The sequence below is a fragment of the Daphnia carinata genome, chromosome 5 (genome assembly GCF_022539665.2).
Source record: "Daphnia carinata strain CSIRO-1 chromosome 5, CSIRO_AGI_Dcar_HiC_V3, whole genome shotgun sequence".
NCBI classification, from domain to species: domain Eukaryota; kingdom Metazoa; phylum Arthropoda; class Branchiopoda; order Diplostraca; family Daphniidae; genus Daphnia; species Daphnia carinata.
Window position 1 is genome coordinate 7829025 of NC_081335.1, and position 12707 is coordinate 7841731.

At 36.4% G+C, this 12707-nt stretch overlaps 3 protein-coding genes and 1 long non-coding RNA gene across 4 annotated transcripts; 2 read left to right on the top strand and 2 right to left on the bottom strand.

Annotated features, from left to right (window-relative positions):
• Nucleotides 1-3066: 3066 nt before the first annotated feature.
• Nucleotides 3067-4477, top strand: LOC130702995 (actin-related protein 2/3 complex subunit 2-like). Its single transcript, XM_057524619.2, has 6 exons — nt 3067-3225; nt 3303-3396; nt 3458-3557; nt 3617-3751; nt 3812-4084; nt 4145-4477. The coding sequence occupies exons 1-6, from the start codon at nt 3152-3154 to the stop codon at nt 4372-4374; spliced, it is 906 nt and encodes a 301-aa protein (XP_057380602.1). The 5' UTR covers nt 3067-3151; the 3' UTR covers nt 4375-4477.
• On the bottom strand, nt 4456-7003 carry LOC130702992 (phenylalanine--tRNA ligase beta subunit-like). The gene is made up of 10 exons (XM_057524617.2): nt 6866-7003; nt 6735-6790; nt 6487-6641; nt 6349-6418; nt 5998-6264; nt 5760-5939; nt 5416-5670; nt 4981-5355; nt 4714-4915; nt 4456-4651 (listed from the first exon to the last, which is right to left on the bottom strand). Exons 1-10 carry the CDS (start codon nt 6921-6923, stop codon nt 4500-4502), a joined length of 1770 nt encoding a protein of 589 aa, XP_057380600.1. The 5' UTR covers nt 6924-7003; the 3' UTR covers nt 4456-4499.
• A 2386-nt stretch (nt 7004-9389) lies between these two features.
• On the top strand, nt 9390-9833 carry LOC132087977 (uncharacterized). The gene is made up of 2 exons (XR_009421013.1): nt 9390-9532; nt 9621-9833. It is a non-coding gene; the product is annotated as an uncharacterized LOC132087977 (long non-coding RNA).
• Nucleotides 9834-10117: 284 nt separating this feature from the next.
• LOC130703082 (bystin-like) lies at nt 10118-10615 on the bottom strand. Its single transcript, XM_057524699.2, has 2 exons — nt 10411-10615; nt 10118-10332 (listed from the first exon to the last, which is right to left on the bottom strand). Exons 1-2 carry the CDS (start codon nt 10512-10514, stop codon nt 10128-10130), a joined length of 309 nt encoding a protein of 102 aa, XP_057380682.2. The 5' UTR covers nt 10515-10615; the 3' UTR covers nt 10118-10127.
• Nucleotides 10616-12707: the final 2092 nt, after the last annotated feature.

Here is a 12707-nt window from a genome sequence, read left to right on the forward strand (position 1 = left end):
CAGTTAAACAATAATGCGTGTAGCGCATGTCTTTTAAATTAATGAAATTACTTGAAATAACATGAATTCGGTTGATGTAAATTTTTCCAATGAGGTAATATGTACAATATAAATACTAATGTATATGTTACAATTATACATAGATATTTATATATATTACTATTATATATGTACGATACTATTATACATATAAAATACTATAATATATATTATATATATTTATTCTGCTTATATAATGAATATGTACAATTTGTGTGGTAATTGAAATAAAAAAATATAAAAGAAATTTTTTTTAATTATTTGTCAGCTAAATTAATTGCAATAATTAGTTGATTAATTACAGTAAATAGCCCTTGGTAAGGGCTATCTATTTTTGTGTAATTGTTATTAACATTTTCAAAGGGAAAAAATCTTAAAGGCAAAATGTGTTTTTGTTGTTTTTCGATCTAAGGTTCTAATGGACGCAACTGATAAAAACAAAAAAATTGATGTTACGCTTAAACTTTTCCTTTTCTGAAAATTTAACATAACTTTCATAGAATTAGATAGTTCTTGATAAGAGCTATCGATTGATGCAAAATTTGTCAATTTTGACTGTTTATTTTCCTCATAAATAATTATTAAGGGATTTCATGATTTTAGAAAGGGGAGGGGGTGTGTGAAAAAGACGAAACTTTGCATTGATTGTTTGATGCTTAACCTTCGTCAAAACACGAAATCATTATAATATTTTTGTTGCTGGTGATTCCAGGAACAAGTTGTTATAAACGTTTATTTTTAGGATGCATTATTTAATCCCAAAAATTACGTTTGAAAAGTGGTTTTTGATAAACCATTATGGCGGCCATTTTTTTACCGCGCCAAGTTCAAATTTTAAAAAGTGTAAATAAGTGTAAAAAATTGTAATTATAAGTACATATTTACATTTTGTTTGTGTCTAGAGAATTTCAGTATTCTGTCTTAGATAGAAAATCTTAAATATTAACTAAGATAAGTTAAACAAATTTATTTTATGGGTTCTCATTTAATTTACAATTTTACGTGTCTTTTTCCACATTTCAGCGTGGAAAAACTCCAAGCAGACAATATTCCAAAAAAACAATTGACTAACGCCCTGCGCGTTTATCATGTACCCCATAAGAAAAAGTGCATCTGCAACTATGTACTACTTAGTACATATGTACTGAGACCATGTTGGGGTAGCCTGCTTCCCAAAATGGATATGCTGGGCCGGTTTGGATGGGTAAGCCGGGTATACTCAACACCATCTTGAAAAATGGTAGCAAACAAGTTGGTTAGACTGATAATTTTTAATGCAACCCTTTGGTGGAAATGAAAGCAACTTGCCAAATTTTGGAGGAAAACACGAGGCAATCGGATACAAATTCGATTTTAACCAGTTTTGAAAATAACGTTTCGGTAATGAAACCGGTTTCGATATTGTGTTAACGACGTGAAACCCGGGTAGGTAGTGGGCACAAAAACTTAAGAAGCGTTATCCACCCATCGGATCCCAGGCTGGTCGCGAGGCAATATGTACTACTTAGTACATAATCGCGCCTACAGTTTTCTTTATGGGGAAAGTGTGTGTGGCCGCCCTTAGGGCTTTGTTTGGTTGCTTTGATGGTTAAACCGTCAAAGTTAAACCAGTTAAAGAAAAATGCGTGTAGCGCATGTCTTAATTTTTTCAAAGCGAATTATATAAATTCGGTTTATATAAATTTATATTTACAATACTATGATAATATTGATAATGTATATAAATACTACATTATTATAAATACACATATATACAGTATATTACTATATATTATACATTTATACATACGTACAATTATATTTATATATTTTACATACATACAATTATAATATATATATTACTATTATATATATCAAATATATGTACAATAGTTATGATAATTGAAGTAAACGAATATAAGAGAAACAATTTTTTAATTATTTGTCAGCAAAATTAATTATGATATTCGCTGATTTAACATATAAGTAACATAAATATAAACATAAATCGATAGCCATTGGTAAGGGCTATCCATTTTTCGGTAATTGTAATCAACATTTTCAAATAGAAAAAATTTTAAACGCAAAATGTGTTTTTGTTGTTTTTCGATCTAAGGTTCTAATGGACGCAACCGATAAAATAAAAAAATTGATGTTACACTTAAACTTTTTCTTTTTCTGAAAATTTAACATAAGTTTCATAGAATTAGATAGCTCTTGATAAGAGCTATCGATTGATGCAAAATTTGTCAATTTTAACTGTTTATTTTCCTTGTAAATAATTATTAAAGGATTTCATAATTTTAGAAGGGGGAGGGGGTGTGTGAAAAAGACGAAACTTTGCATTGATTGTTTGATGCTTAACTTTCGTCAAAACAGGAAATCATTGTAATATTTTTGTTGCTGGTGATTCCAGGAACAAGTTGTTATAAACAATTAATTTTAAGATGCTATATTTAACCCCAAAAACTACGTTTGAAAAAGTGGTTTTTGATAAACCATTATGGCGGCCATTTTTTTACCGCGCCAAGTTCAAATTTTAAAAAGTGTAAAAAAGTGTAAAAAATTTGAATTATAAGCACATATTTACATTTTGTTTGTGTCTAAAAAATTTTAATATTCTGTCTTAGATATAAAATCTTAAAAACTAATTAAGATAAATTAAACTAATTTATTTCATGAGTTCTCATTTAATTTACAATTTTAGGTGTCTTTTTCCACAATTCCGCGTGGAAAACTACGTTTTATCGCGACTTCCACGTGGAAAAACTCCAAGCAGACAATATAAAAAAAAAAACAATTGACTAACGCCCAGCGCGCTTCTGATCTACCCCATAAGAAAAAGTGCATCTGCAACTATGTACTACTTAGTACATATGTAGTGAGACCATGTTGTCGGATCCTATTATTTAGCCGAGAGTACCCGTTCGGCCAAATACCTACCCATTTGACGCGGGGCCGGTTCAGCTAGTCGCTAGTCCTTCTCTTAGACCGATTGTTACTTACGTACTGCTTTTCAGATCCGATATTATTGAAAACTGGCACCTTATTTGCCCACACCCTACGGAAACCTTTGACAGATAACGAAAACGACTATGTTGAAATTGTCAAGTTGAAATCTTGTAGTTTGAAAATGATTCTTCTTGAAATAAACAACAAAATAGTCGAAGATACTCTCAGTGTTAAAATCAGAAATTCGCTTGCAGGGTTAGCATTAGTTTTAAAGCGTTTTTTTGTAAATTTTTTTTTTCCAGATAAAACAATTTTTTCACGTTTTTCTTCAGAAACAAACCGGACTCCGTTAATGTAATCATTGCTGATTTTGATGGAGTGCTATTCCATATTTCAAACCCTGACTCTGAAAAATCAAAAGTTCGAGTAAGTTATTTTGTAAAAATGGTATGTTGTATTTGAAATGATTTCTTATATGATTTATCAGGTTAGCATATCATTGAAATTCTACAAGGATCTTCAGGAACATGGAGCCGATGAACTATTGAAGCGAGAGTATGGTACCTTACTTTGTCAAACAGAAGATGGTAAAAAAAAAATAAGATTTGACTGTTACTTCTTGTTAACATTCTTTCCATTTCCATAGGGTACAATATTTCACTTGTTCTGGATTTGGAAAACATACCTAGCAACTGGGAAGAAATTGTGAAAAAAATTGGATTGCTAAAAAGGAATTGCTTTGCTTCAGTTTTTGAAAAGTATTTTGAATTCCAGGAAAAAGGTAATGGTGAAGCAACTTTTGGGAAGTTAAAGGATGTAAAATAAAACTAATATATAATAGGCGAAGAAGGACATAAGAGAGCAGTAATCAATTACCGTGATGAAGAAACGTTGTATATAGAAGCTAAAGCAGATAGAGTTACAGTTGTGTTCAGCACCGTTTTCCGTGATGAAGATGACATTGTGTTGGGTAAAGTTTTCCTCCAAGAGCTCAGAGAAGGTCGTCGGGCGTCGCACACTGCACCACAAGTTCTTTTTTCCCACCGCGAACCACCTTTAGAGCTGCAGAACACCGATGCTAAAGTTGGTGACAATATCGGATATATTACTTTTGGTATTGAATGATAAATTAAATTTGAACTTTGCTAAAAATAATTATCTTTTTTTAATGCAGTACTGTTTCCACGACATACGAACAAGAATGTCCGGGATAATACCATCAATTTGATCCATTTGTTCAGAGACTACCTACACTACCATATAAAATGTAGCAAAGCCTACATTCATTCACGCATGAGGGCTAAGACTTCTGATTTTCTGAAAGTCTTAAACAGAGCCCGACCTGAACCAAAGTCAGTGGAGAAAAAAACCATCACCGGCCGTACTTTCATTCGTACCCCATGATGTTTAATTGCATTCGATACTTTTTGTAATTCAGCATATCGCTTATTGATTCTGTAACACATTTACATAGACAGAGCAGCATTACAATAACTTTGCTTTGTGTCACCCATCTGTTTCGCAAATGTTCACAAAAACGGTTCAATGTTTAATTCCAAGGCGGAACATGGAAGGTTTAAATCGAAGGATGTTACAACTTCAGGATGTAAAACTCCTAGTACTCCAACTGTTACACCTGCAAAAACCACGTGCGCACATCGGCCGGGAAAGAATGTCGCGTCTGCAAATAATGTTTAGACATGTGTTTCAAAAATAGCATGAAACAACTATAAGAAAATATACCATCGCACGATTTCAGCGAGTATCCTGTTGTCCCAGTGGGATCCAATGGAATTTCCAGCAACTGCATTAAGCGATCTAGAAGACCGTGGACCAATTCAAAACCTGGTGACTTGTTGTAATAGACGATGCACAGCTTTCGACAATTACGCGCTCCGACATCGCGCTCGTTATCTTTTAAAACGACATCAGATACTTCAAAAAACTAAAATAATGAACAAGAGTAGGTTAATGACACAAAACTTTCGTTTAACACCATCAACAATCTACCTTTAACGGCAGAGGCAATTTTCTATTTGCTGCTATAGTTTTGAGCAAACCAGGCAGTAAAGTGGAGCGAGCAACTTGGAATTCCAAAGTTTTCGGATTGGACACATGAACTGCCGGAATAGAGCTCAGAGGTTTTCTCAGTTTGTCACTGATATCTTCCTTTGAGCATAGCGAGAAAGTGAGGGCCTCGGTAAAACCAGCTTGGGCAAGCTGTTCTCTTAGTTGGTCCGATAGTTTATTAAGGGGAAACTGTGATGCGATGGTGTTGGTAGATGGCAAAGTTTTTGCAATGTTGTTGTATCCGAAAGCAATGGCTACATCTTCATAAACGTCACAAGCATGAATTATGTCATGACGAGTTGGAGGAATCGTTACCTATGACAAAAGTATTGGCCATTAATAAGAAATAACAATTCGTTTTCGGATTTTTCATACTGAAAGGCAACCATTTTCTGCAACCGTCGCAGTTAAACACATACGGGTAAGTAGATCTGCGACCTTATCTGCTTGCTCATTTATGCCCACCATTCTATTTATCTTGTTAACGTCGATCTTTTCTTGTCGTGTTTTCAAAATCGGATAGTTTTTGATTCCTCCCTTAGGAGTCTCAATCTCGCACATTTCCACTGTGAACTGATTTTGGCAGTACCTAGAAAACATGCATACCAATGTGTCCAAAACTATGCTCGCCTTGAACAAGCATTTAATGTACACATCACCACAAAAGACGGAAAGCTATTATATTTCTTAATTATCGAATGAACTGAAAATTGCTATACCTTGGTTACGTCGGTGGCGGTGCATTCAATAAAAACATTTTTAGTGTTTAAGGTTATTTTCGAATGTTCACCGTTAATAATAGGTGGCATAGAAAGAACTACCCCATTGCTATCCTTAATGACTGGATAAACGGGACTTTCTTTAATAATTGGCAGATAATGGCGAAGATGACTATCAGTCTGAAAACAAAAATCCCACCTGTAAAGGATACTTACAAACGTAATAATTTATGCTTACCGCGTATAAATCCATTAACTGAGATGCAGTAAATTCTTTCGTTTGGTTTAACGGTTGGAACTTGATTGAGTCAGGTGAAAGCGCCTCATAGTAGAACGGCCCTTGAATTGTATCCAAGTCATGAGTTCCTATGGCCACCAGACTACGCTTTCTGCACAAGTTTTGATGTAGTTTATCTTGAAGGTCGATAAAGCTGTTAAAAGTATTTTGGTCAAAATGCATGTTTCTCAGAACTGCTGCAACCGCATATGGTCTAATTGAGGATGTCTGTAATCAAGTAATGTTATTAATTAATACTAGTATTTTAACAATTATTAAACATAGGATTATTTCTAGGAAGACGAGACTCACTGAAGATTTGACAATTAACTTTTGAGGCACTGTCTGTGATGGAAGAAGTTTGAATGGTGGGAACCTAGTTCTAATTTAATATATTTTTAAAATTTAGCATGAAAAGTTTCATGAATTGTAAGTTTGCAACTCCCTTACTCTCCCAAAAAAACTTGAAGACCTTGAACAAGCCCTTCCAAACACAGCAGGTCATATCGGTTGGCAGGAATATCAATCTTGTAAATGATTTCTTCTGAAGCACCTACTGATCGTTCAGTTCCTTGTTCTTTCAAAATGATCAGTTTGTCACTGGTCTAGAATTACAAAAGTATAATATATTGGAATTTAAAAAGAAGTGTTCCTTATATATTTGATGAAAGCACAATTAATAATTATTAATAACTTACAACTTCATCAAGTTCTATTCCAAATTTGAAGCAGAGTTCGTCAAATTCTTCTTCCGCTAAAATGTAATTACAATCGGTTGAAGTAATTAAAATTTATTGTGTGTTTCCAGTTAGATGCCATGTAAACTTACAATAAGACTTTCCAAGGGCATTAAATAGCAAGTCTCTATTGATACTTATGGTAGGCATGTTGTTTCGAAGAAAACGGCGAAAATGGTTCAAAACCAGATAACAACGTGTAATACACACACTGTGCCTAACCTGACGTAACGAAGGAGTCGTAGTAAACTGCGGACGCTGCTTGCGCACCGAGTACACTGCGGAGTTGCAGATGCGGGGAAGTCCAAAATATTTTGCAGCGTACAACATAATAATAATACCATGTAGGCTACCAAGTAGCCTTGAAGTGTAATAAAGCGCACCTTTCATCCAAATGTGCTACCGTATCGTAACATATAGGAACAAACATTTGATGCTGACAAAGGAGCACTGTGATTTATACATAAGATAGTTTCGTCATTTCTTTAATATCATAAAACAAAGCAAATGTTGAACAGGAAAGTAAGTTTCATGTTGCACATGTTGTGGTAAAAATGAAAATCCAACATAAAATTATTTTGATGGTCTACTAAAAACCCAAATAAAGCTGAATGATGTATACCGAACGCAATTTTTGTACAACGTTTAAAACAGTGCATTTTTCAGTCAAAACCATATCAATACATACGGCATTCACACAGCATCAGAAGACAAAACAATTTTGGTAAGTGGTTTAAAGCAGTGCATTTAAAAAACTATAGCCAAAAACATTATACACAAACACACTCACCACATACTTTTGTTCGTTAAATGAATCAAATACAAACCTGGCTTACAATTTATTTTACACTCATGCTTGTATCTACAGTCCACTAACGGAAATGCTAGCGCCGTACGAACTGCCCACATTTCATAGTTTTAAGGTTATAGTCTAGAGATGTGTTCCCCATATCGCACTAACGTAAAGTAATATTATGGTCCATAGAAAAATATGCTTTTTCCCGTTAAATGAATCAAATACGAACCTGTTTTAAAATTTTTGTTGTTGCCTAAAAATTTTTTTTGCAATTTCAAACAAAGATTAGGCGCCTCCGCATGAAAAGCGTTTTCGCACGAGTCTTTTCGCTTCCTCCACCAAGACGACGGACGCAAATCATTTCCGTCGCGATGTCGCTATTCAGTCGAACAATCACGGAAATTGAAAACTTTTCTGATGTGCTATCTGATGAAAAGACATCATGCGGCAAATAAATTGTAACTAAAAGCATAAGGCGATATTATACGTACATGGCTTACCAAAGCAAACTTCTTTTAAGTTAGGCGAAATTAGCCTTAATATCCTCCCCCCCACATGAGACTCACATGACTGTGAGCTTGAATATGATAAGTAGGAGAGGTCTGCCTAGCTATTGGTTAGATAGTTCAGCAATTCAACTTTGCTACTTTTCAAATTCAGGTAGACGATTGCATGTAATGCATTCCGCATGGCGCTCAGGCCATGCGCGACTGTTCATTCTTGAGAAGGCCAATAAGCCCTTGCCCGTGCAGTCTGTACACCATCCGGCGGACTTTAATTCAAATTGCTCGTAGTCCGCCTTGGCTCGGCTCTCCCGCCACTCGCTTCCCCGTCAATAGGGGGTGGGATGGCCTGCGTGAGCAAGCAGGCCACCATTTGGGCAATTTATACTCAAGAACGCATTGCAGACCAGGCAAAGCCTGAGTTGGGCATGCTGCAGCCAGTTTCACCTGAAGCGCGCAGGTTCGTCTTGAGACTAGCCCCATTGCCGCAGCATTAATGCTGCAGCCTAGGCCCATACCTACGGAAAAAGAAAAAAAAGTTTTTTAAATATTGCTAATTGGAATTTAGTCTACTTAAAATGTACGGCTAATACTTCCCGTTGAAGCGGCAGCAATCGCGTTTTTCGCCGCTTAATATCTTCGGTTATCGCCGCCAGGCGCAATATCGGGATTTCGGCGTCTTCGGTCCTCCTAATAGAGGAAAAACAGTCGTGAAGTTTCGATATCATACTAGAACTTCCGTTTTCGTTTTCGGCCACCAAGTGGCACTTTCCAACGGTGTTGTGTTCTTCGCATGCTATTGTTTTCTTTTTCTTTTCATTTTCAGTATATTTTCTAGTTTTTTTTATTTATATTGAATTTTTATTTCGTGTATGTGGAAGATAAATGACAAGAATGTTATTGGTTGGTTCGGATTTAAGCCTTTTTTCTTTGGCGTAGTGTGAGTTGGAGCAGCCGTCGGCAAATGTGAAAAACCCCGTAAGACAAAACGTTGTATTTCTTTTGTTTTGATGAAAATAATTTAAAAAGTGTTGCAGTTTTTTGCATAGACCATGTAAAACAACAAAGCCATGCTCTTATGGTATTGACAGCAGACTGCTGCATTTATGAAAATTGCAAGCATAATGTTGAAAGAAAGAGGCTTCAATGTGACCCTTCTCCTTACACAGTATTAAGTTTCATTTTGTTGAGTAGATTAGGAAGTCTTTTCTGTTTTTAACTAAGAAACTACCTGTTAAATATATTCTAACAGAAGCTACTGTGTAAGTGAATTAATATTGTGTTGTTAAATGACTCATAGCAATCCAAAATCGATAACAGGATTCCCATACAGGGAACTCAAGTACCAATACCGATGTAAAAATTTGAGAAAAATCTTCTTTCCTTTCGTCTTCTTTCCTCCTTGTGTCGAAAACCCTAGAAACCATCGTCCTTCCTGCACGCAACACATTCAAATTTGGGTTTGTTTTGTTTATGTTTTTCATTTTTTGTATTTTGATTGTCAATAATTAATTTTAATAATAATAATTTTTTTTTCTATTTCAACAGAATTCCCGCAGCTAACATATCCGATGCCTGGTGATATTTAGTCTTGGTCTTCAGATTATTATATTTCACTAAAAAAAATGGCAGCGACGTCACTTGCCCTTAAACATCTGAACACAGGACGGCGGGGTTGGTTTTTCCAAGGCTTGCTTTCGGTATTCCGTGTTCTTCGTGATGTTGTTTCTCATCAACTTGCATACATATGTGCCTTCTCTCTCCTTTTATTTCTAATATTAGCCTTAGCCATTAAGATATGAATGTAATTTTATGGCTGACAGTTTTGAAGGGATAGCGAAGAGATCTTATGTTTCTTTTTCATTCCGAAGTGCTTTGGAAATAGAGAACATACACCAACCTACCTGGTTTTTCATTTATTGTTTTCATTAATTTTACGCTATTTTTCATACTTCTGGTTTTATCCGCAGAAACGGATGAATTTTACATTTGTGTGTAGTAGAGACGATGACTAAAAGGTAGGATATCGAATTTATTGATCGCTCTATGCTTGTATTAATCAACCATTTCTTCGTCTCTGCAAGCAGAGTGCAACAGTTCACGGCGGATTTCTGGTGTCAACGTATGGTGTTTGTGAACAGTGATTAGCTGAGGCAATGCCTCTTTCTGTTCACTACTACGCTCCGCTTTGTATCGCTGACAAAACGTCAACAGCGACTGATGCCACAAAACGGGCATTTCCCTTGAATCGAGCTGAAATCTGTAAAAAAAAAAAAAAATTTCAAAAACGTTAACTAACGAGTTTTATCGAGTTTGCATTCGACAAGAAAATACTCACGTGAAGAAATGGTGAACAGCTGCATCAACTACACGATACGGCAAAGCGTACTTTTTGTCGAAAAAGATCCGCAGGAAAATTGAATTCAATCCACCGTAGTTCATTTCAGCTAGCTTTAATATGGCCGCAGCAGAGTGTAGGACAGGAATGGAGCATCGCGAAATGACGGAGCCCACAATGATAGCTTCTCTTAAGGTGCAGGTGCCACTCTGGGATACATAATTAGAAAGAAGAAAAAATGTAACTATTTATATTCATTCTTCCATAAAACGGCGCATTCCTGGTAAAGCAACCGTCAAAATAGAAAAAGAAAAAAAAAATAAGGAGATTGATTTTGCATTTCTCCCAAGAGGTATTTCAACCCAAGTTACCCAAGCGCCAGTACGTACCGTAATCTGCCTATTCAGCTCCACAGTGTCTTACTTAGTACACCTGCCATTACGTGTCTTAGGCGAAACTCAGGAAACGACCATTGTGACTATTACTCATGCAACAGGGACAATTATCTCGTCTTGCACACAAAATCTAGATTTCCTTTTTTTCATTGTATTACACTCACGACAGGGTGAGTGGTCGTCAACATTTCAAAACGACCTTCGCTTGACAAAGTACCGAGAAATTTGGCATACAGCTGGTAGCTATGCAAGAGGGCCACCAGCGGCACATTTCACAAGATACTGCAAGTTAACCTTTCACGGCCATTTCCTTCTAAATTCACCTGAAGTTCGTTTTTTTTTGCCCTTCTTTTGTGTTATTTTCGTGCAGCGTTACATATCGCGAAAAGCTAACTCTATTCGTTTCATTCCTTCCGTCACGATGATTTTGAAAATAAAAGATAAGAAACATGAAAATCGAAAACAAACGAGACGAATTCGAAAGACGGAAGTTATCGGAAACAAGATAGACGTCATGCTGCCAAGGTTGATGTATGTGATGCTATCGTTGTTTCGTATTATGCGCACCACATCAAGCTTGGGGGGTGGGGGTTTCCGTTTTTATATTTACTCACGAGATAAGCAAATTTCACGCTGCGTGTGCAGTTTCTACACAATGTTGACACTCGTTTGTTGGGATAATTGGATATTAATAAGTTCGACACAGATAGCAGACGAAGACGGCAAAATATTTAAAGAACAATTCACAGCGCTGCGTCGTGATTATCAACTCGTACGACGGGCTGTACTTGGTCCGTCCCGCTATTTCCATCGACGCTCGAAGAGAACTCTAGCGACGTGTGCTCTGCCACGGGAGGGTTTTTGTTTGACAATGGGTCAACAGATATACATACATCACGTGTAGAAATATCCCTGAGCAAAATTTGCATATCTTCACCTTCGTTGAGGATGTGAAAATCACACCCCATACGGGACAAAATGAGCAAAACTTCAGGTTTGAGTCGGGTCAAAATGAGTTTGTGCCCGTGTTTCTGTAGCCTCTTGATCATGTTGTCAAAGCCCTGTGTATAAACGACATTTGGGTTTGGTTAGGAGAATGATTATATCATTTTTTTTAAGTGTCATTTTACGTAAGCCGTGGTAAAATCCGCTGCGGAGACGTGGCTCATGTCGATCACTACGATAATACCAGGATATAGCGCCGAAGCTTTTCGTACGCTGGACATGAACTATTCCATGGCGGTGAACACTAAACTGCGATGCGGTATGATAAGAAGATACTCGGTCACTGGGTTCTTTTTTTTTTTGAAACAAAATATTTACAGACAGATAAGAAAACATTTGAATTCTTCATTCCACCAGTATGAATTTTTTTTTTTACCTTGATTTTATGGATTTTAATCCGTGGACGAGCCGTGCTGTATAAGAGCATGCCAAGATTGATAGCCTTGGCAATCAAAATGCCTTGCGACAGACCGACAAAGACGCAAAAGACGAACGTAAAGCCAAAAGGCACTAAATCAATTGCTGCGTTTCAACCAGTTGAAATTAGTCCAACGTGTGGGGGATTCCGATCGTAGTAAAAAATAAATCGTTTCACTAACTTTTTGATTTCCAAACCATCTTGACTAAGCTGACTTCCACCATGAAAATAACAGCGGATCTGATGACCGCTGCCAAGCAGCTTTTTTGAATGTAGAAAAAGTAAGGCGTCAAAACCGTAATGGCCAGAAGTGCAAGAGCACCTGAATAAAACAGATTTTTCTTTAAAATAAATACTCTCAAATAAAGAGGTAAGTTTTCAGTTACCAGTGTAGAGTCCGCCGAAAGGCGTGCGGACGCCGCTGGCGGCATTAACGACCGTGCGTGAAAATGCGCCTGTCACTGGAAACGATGACGCAA